The 6,733-nt window shown below is 34.5% G+C and overlaps 1 protein-coding gene across 1 annotated transcript; it reads left to right on the top strand.

Annotated features, from left to right (window-relative positions):
• Positions 1 to 3,415: 3,415 nt before the first annotated feature.
• Positions 3,416 to 6,441, top strand: LOC104232635 (large ribosomal subunit protein uL6z/uL6y-like). Its single transcript, XM_009785892.2, has 3 exons — positions 3,416 to 3,888; positions 5,933 to 6,055; positions 6,187 to 6,441. The coding sequence occupies exons 1-3, from the start codon at positions 3,514 to 3,516 to the stop codon at positions 6,271 to 6,273; spliced, it is 585 nt and encodes a 194-aa protein (XP_009784194.1). The 5' UTR covers positions 3,416 to 3,513; the 3' UTR covers positions 6,274 to 6,441.
• The last annotated feature ends 292 nt before the right edge of the window (positions 6,442 to 6,733 follow it).

The following is a 6,733-nucleotide window of genomic DNA, read 5'->3' on the forward strand; positions in this document are numbered from 1 at the left end:
ATGTAAAATTATGTTTATTCAGGATTTCAGATTTAGTTTTGAGGTCCTTTTTTAAATTGCAGCATTTTTCAGTGGGTACTGGTTCAAATGCTCCAGCTAACGTGGAAGATTGGAATTCAAGGGGATCTACTGGTTCAGCAAAAGTCTCCATCTAATGCATAAAATGACTAAAATGCCCTCCAAAAAAGCAAGCATGTTGACAGTGAGGTGCCTGCTAATACTCACTTATAGAATAGTAGAAAAATATATGCAAATGCACTGGAACAAAATTGACTCTTTTCCCACAAACAAAAGAAATAAATATACTATAAAGGTCCCACTATATGTGGGATCCGAGAAAGGGGCAGAACTATAAAGGTCTATTGTACGCAGCCCTATTCTATATTTTTGCGGAAAGTGCACAGTTAGTCACTAATAAGACATGTATTTACTTTTAAGCCACTGTTTAAAATATCTTTAGTCTTTAGCCACTGCTTTAATAAATTTTACCTGCCGGACGAAAATATCCTTCTGCTCATAAAGTTCAGGACCAAGTGTCATTAACATATGAGCTTGTTACTGTAAGTTCAGGACTAGCTATCCTGAATTTATGAGCTTGTAAGTCTAAGTTTAGGACTACTTGTCCTTAACTTTTGAACTTGTAACTCTAAATTCAGGATTACATGTCCTTAACTTTTGAACTTGTAACTCGAAGTCCAGGACTATCTGTCCTTAATTTTTGTGCTTGTAACTCTAAGTTAAGGACTACCTGTCCTTAATTTCTGTGCTTGTAATTCTAAGTTGAGGACCAATTGTCCTTAATTTTTTAACTTCCAACTCTAAGTTCAGGACCAAGTGTCCTTAACTTATAAGCTTGTTATTGTAAGTTCAGGACTAGCTGTCCTTAATTTATGAGCTTGCAAGTCTAAGTTAAGGACTACCTGTCCTTAGTTTTTGAGCTTGCAAGTCTAAGTTAAGGACTACATGTCCTTAGTTTTTGAGCTTGTAACTTTAAGTTCGGGACTACATGTCCTTAACTTTTAAACTTGTAACTCTAAGTTCAGGACTATCTGTCCTTAATTTATGTATCCTTTTAACAACACATGCATCAACAAGAATCAGAAACCCAATTCAGCATTGAATCCATACATAAAATTGAAGGCAAAAACCGAATAAAGGTGGCAATCATACGAAACAAGACAAAGCTGACCCTCGTTAGAAAAACAACAAGATATCATTTTTCATCTTCGTATCTGTTCAAAGCCATCAAATTCACAAGAATCAAAAAACCCAATTCAGCATTTTTATCACAAAAAACATATGCATCCACAAAACACGTCTCTACATCCAACTTGAGAGAGAAGCGAGGGTTTGGAAAGAAAAGCAATGTAAGAAAGGGTTAAAATTTATTTTCATGTTAATTTTAATAGAGTAGTGGCTATTTTTGCTCAATATTAGAATTGCGGGATAAAAAATAAATACCATCTTAAATAGTGACTACCTCACGCCATTTTTACTATATATGCAAGAAGTTGTTTCTACGATTTGAACCTGTAATCTCCTGGTCACAAGAAATATAAAATAGGGAGCAAAGGCCATGGCAACTTCGTGAGACGATAAAGGAAGAAGTGGGGGCAATCTATAGCAAAAAAAAGTGTAGAAGATACATAGTGGCCGCACGGATAAAAATATTTATAGCTCCTAACCAATATACATATACTATACACTAATTATATAGAATATATACCTTTATGGCTATATTCTTAAAGGGATTTTTACACAAATAGCCGGCCATATTAATTGTTTACTTTTTCTAGCCATATACATAGATTATACATTGATTATACACAATTACACACATTTAATACATAAATTATGCATATAATATACATTCGCTGGCTATTTTTAGTTTAAGTTGTAGGGTGGGCGGCTATTTGGGTTAATTCTTCATTTTTAAATAAATGACTATTTAAATTAATTTCTCATAATTTTATTATCTTGGGGTGGCCATATTTTTAATGAGCGATTTGTTCAATTAATATGCAGATCACTTGATATCTTTCTATTGATATACATGCAAATGCACATCGACAAAGGACATAATTGACTTTTTTTTCCATAAACTTGATTCGCTGTTTACTTTTTCTAACCAATATATAAATTATAAGATAAAATACAAAAAAATTGGCCGATCAATCAAAACTAATTGCATTCGCTAGACAAAAATATTAAAAGATATATTATATGTATATGATACACATATATACAAAACTTAAACATTTTATTGGCTATTTATTTTTAGAAGCGGCTAAAAATATATATTTCTTTATTAAATAGTGATTTTGTAAGACGATAAAGCTAAAAGTGGGCCAAAATAGCACGGGTTAACCAGTTTTCGGACTATATACAAAAATATTAAAATATATATTATATGTATATGATACACATATATACAAAACTTAAACGTTTTATTGGCTATTTATTTTTAGAAGCGGCTAAAAATATATATTTCTCTATTAAATAGTGATTTTGTGAGACGATAAAGTAAAAAATGGACCAAAATAGTACGGGTTAGCCAGTATTCGGACTGGTAATTGAAAAATAGCCAGTATTTACAAAGTCATTAAAAAATAGCCACTATTTTACTGCGACACGGAAAGTTCCAGTATAATAAAGTGGAGATTGGTGCACATGTGTATGAACTTCCAGCATATTATGCTGGAACTCTAACACACGGAAAGTTCCAGGGAGAAATTTAAAAATAGCCAGATTTATAAGTGGTCATTCAAAAATAGCCACAGTTTTAAAGGTAATCGAAATTTAGCCACTTTTCATGCAAAGATAGATCTGAACGAAAACACTGTTCAAAATCCAAAAAAATACTCCAACATAATATACTGGAGTTCCAGTATAATATAACGGTCCAGCATAATATACTGGAGTTTGGAGCACCAGTGCTCCAGTCTTCAGTATATTATACTGGAGCCAGCAAAGTATACCAATCCAGCATAATATGCTGGAAGTTCATACACAGGTGCACCGACCTCCAGTATATTATGCTGAAGCGATCTCTGTTGCAGCAAAATAGTGTCTATTTTTCAATGACTTGGCAAACAATGGCTATTTTTGAATGACTAATCCGAAAACTGGCTAGACCGTGCTATTTTAATAAAGTTCCAACACTAGAGATTGAAGCACATGTATATAAACTTCCAATATATTATGCTGGAAGTCTAGTATATTATGCTGGAATATTTTCTGAATTTTGAAACAGTGTTTTTGTTCAAATCTATCTTTATAGAAAAAGTGGCTAAATTTCGATTACTTTTGAAATAGTGGCTATTTTTCAATCTCTTGTAAATCTGGCTATTTTTGAATTTCATTGGGCTGGCCATATTTTGAAGGCTCATAAGCCCAATAAACAAAGACATCATTAATCATATTAATCCCTATTTCACCATCTTAAACAAACTTCCCCCGCTAGGGTTTTGCTGTCTTCACAGAAACGCCGAGAGAGAAAGAGAGTAAAGCAAAATGAAGACAATACTCTCATCAGAAACAATGGACATCCCAGATGGGGTAAACATTAAAGTAAAAGCAAAGCAAATAGAAGTAGAAGGACCAAGAGGAAAACTCACTAGAAATTTCAAGCATTTAAATCTTGATTTTCAGCTCATTAAAGATGAAGAAACAGGCAAAAAAAAGCTCAAGATTGATGCTTGGTTTGGTTCACGTAAGACTACTGCTGCAATCCGTACAGCACTTAGTCATGTTGAGAATTTGATCACTGGTGTCACTAAAGGGTACCGTTACAAGATGCGTTTTGTGTATGCTCATTTTCCTATCAATGCGTCGATTAGTGGTGGGAATAAGGCCATTGAGATCAGGAATTTCCTTGGCGAGAAGAGGGTATAATTTCTTTCTCTCTTTTTTGTTTTGTAGTCTTTGTTTTTGTTAGTATTAAGTGGGTTTTTATGATCTGATTAAAATGCTGGTTTGTTTTTGTTTGTTTAACTGTGATGTTGGTACTTTTAAATGTTTGATTATACATGGTGCTGTTGTGTATTAATTTTAACATTAGGAATGTTCATCTAATTTCGTTCTGGGAAATAAATAAGCTTCTCGACTCTCGAGTGTGTTTGGTATGAAGGAAAGTGTTTTCATGAATTTTAGTTTTTGTGAACATTAATTTTTTACATTTACAGGATAATTTTCATGTGTTTGGTTAGATATAAATATTGCTTACACATGATTATCCTGTGTGAGCTTGCTCTGTTCCCAAGGTTGGATGAAGTAGGAGGATTACGGTAGATTGATAATCATCCTAAAGCTAGTTAAACTATAAATCTATGATGAATAAGCAGCTGGAATAGTTCATTTGGTTAGAGCGTGTGGCTGTTAACCACAAGATTGAAGGTTCAAGCCCTCCTTCTAGCAATGGTATGTTCGGACGGGGTCCTGCGGGGGCTCGGGTGAGTTCCGGAGTGATTTCGGATCATTTTCCTCATATTGGTATCGGTGGTTTCTCTGATTTCTGGCGCTGGGTTATTAGTCATCGCGATCGCGGAGGAGTATCGCGATCGCGAAGAGTATTATGGGGCCACTGGTGGTTTAGTCATTGCGGTCGCGTCAGGAGGAGTGCGTTCGCAAAAGTTTGAGCGGGTTGCTCTATGCGTTGCGATAGTGGTACCGCGTTCGCGTTAAGAAGCTGTGGATTGGTGGAGTTGTTGTTGTGTAGGTTAAGGGATAATCATACTGTTGTTGGTCATATACTTGTATTAACGATGAATAACAATGGGTAAGTGTTGATTAAAGTAAGAGATATGTAGTAAGAGAACAATGGAAAATGACTTCTCTCGCTAATAGAGGGAATTAATATATTTTCCTTGGAGGAAAGCTTTTCCACAATTGAAGATATGTGGAAAATATTTTCCAAAAAACATTTAATGTCGTACCAAAGACACTTGATATGGGCTTTTCTGCTCAGGGATAGGTTTCAAATAGCAGAGGCAAAAAGCATTGAGAAGTATTTAGTGGGCGTTTGGACATAAGAATTGTAAAATTCGAAAATAGGGGAAAAAAATTTCAAGTGAAAATGGTATTTGAAATTTAGAGTTGTGTTTGGACATAAATATAATTTTGGGTTGTTTTTGAAGTTTTGTTAGTGATTTGAGTGAAAATTTTGAAAAATGGCTTTTTAGAGTTTTCTAAATTTTCGAAAATTTCCAAAATGCATTTTCAAGTGAAAATTGGAAATTATATGAACAAACTGCTTTTGAAAGAAAGTGAAATTTTTTTGGAAAAAAGGGAAAAATTTCTTATGTCCAAACGGGCTCTTAACAACTCTGGTGCCTTTAGTTCATGCTGCTTGTTGTGTGGACTATATCCGTCTTCTCATAAGCATGTGGAGATCATCGCAAGACTAATATTGATGGATTTAAGTGTCCCTTTCATGGTTTATAGTGTACATGATTTATCTGCAATGAGCTTCAATGTGCTTTACTTTTGCTGATTTTTTTGTTTAAGATTATACAGGAATGTACTAAGACAATTACTTGATACTTTTTAGAGGATGCTTTCTTAGTTTTTCTCTAATTCCCCCCCCCCCCTCTTGGTCATAGTTAAAGGGAAGTCTTCCTAGAATGATTCATATGTTTGTCTACTCTTGTCTTCTAGCACTAGATAATGTAGAATCTATTGCCCTTTGCTTGGAAACTGATATTCTTATATTAAATGTAAAAAACTTCCCTTATCACTGGTATTCACTATGCATTTGCTTGTAATGATCTTGTTTGAATGTGGTGATCCTCAATACACTGCTGTCTCACATGTCAGCATGATGGATATTTAAATAACCTTGAGATCGTATAATTTGTTTTTGCTCTTGCACTTATTATGGGCATTTCTCAAGTGTAGAGCAATAAGAGACCGACTTGTTTGCTGTGATTTTCAGGTGAGGAAAGTCGATATGCTTGAAGGGGTTACTGTTGTCCGCTCAGAAAAAGTTAAGGATGAGTTGGTATTGGACGGAAATGACATTGAACTTGTCTCACGATCTGCTGCCCTCATTAACCAAGTAAACCTCCATTTCTTTGCTATTCTTTTAGATATCACCCTATTTCCGTAATATGTGTTTACTCTCTATAGTGAATATCAAGATCTTGCATATTAAGGTCATATATTGTTTTTTTTTTGTTTTGGGGACAGAAATGCCATGTGAAGAACAAAGATATCCGTAAGTTCCTTGATGGTATCTATGTCAGCGAGAAGGGAAGAATAGTTGAGGAAGAGTAAGTAGTTAGCAGTATACCGCTCTTGGTCTGTTTGTTTTCCCTATTTTTGGTTAAGAGTTGAGGTTATATTGGGATCCCTTGCAAATTTGTTTTGAGTTATATCAACACTTTTGATTGTAAGGTTTTCTTACTGAAGTTTCTTTAGAGATAAAATATTTTGTTCTTGGAATTGGGAAGATTGATGCTTTTCTTGAAAGCAGTTTGATTATAGTAATTCTAAATGTTGTGTTGTTTTCTGTTTTTCTATCGAGCTGCACGATGCATTTTGAGAAACACCCCCCCCCCCCCACACACACACATCAAAAAAAGAAAGAAGAAGAAACGACATACCCAGTGTAATTTCATATAGTGGGGTTTTAGGAGAGGGTAGTGTGAAGGTAGAGAGACTGTTTTTAATAGACCATTGAACTCAGGAAAAGCATAAACACAACAATAATGGGATAGACAAACAATTGCGTACA

Source organism: Nicotiana sylvestris, chromosome 10 (assembly GCF_000393655.2).
Source record: "Nicotiana sylvestris chromosome 10, ASM39365v2, whole genome shotgun sequence".
Taxonomy (NCBI): Eukaryota; Viridiplantae; Streptophyta; class Magnoliopsida; order Solanales; family Solanaceae; genus Nicotiana; species Nicotiana sylvestris.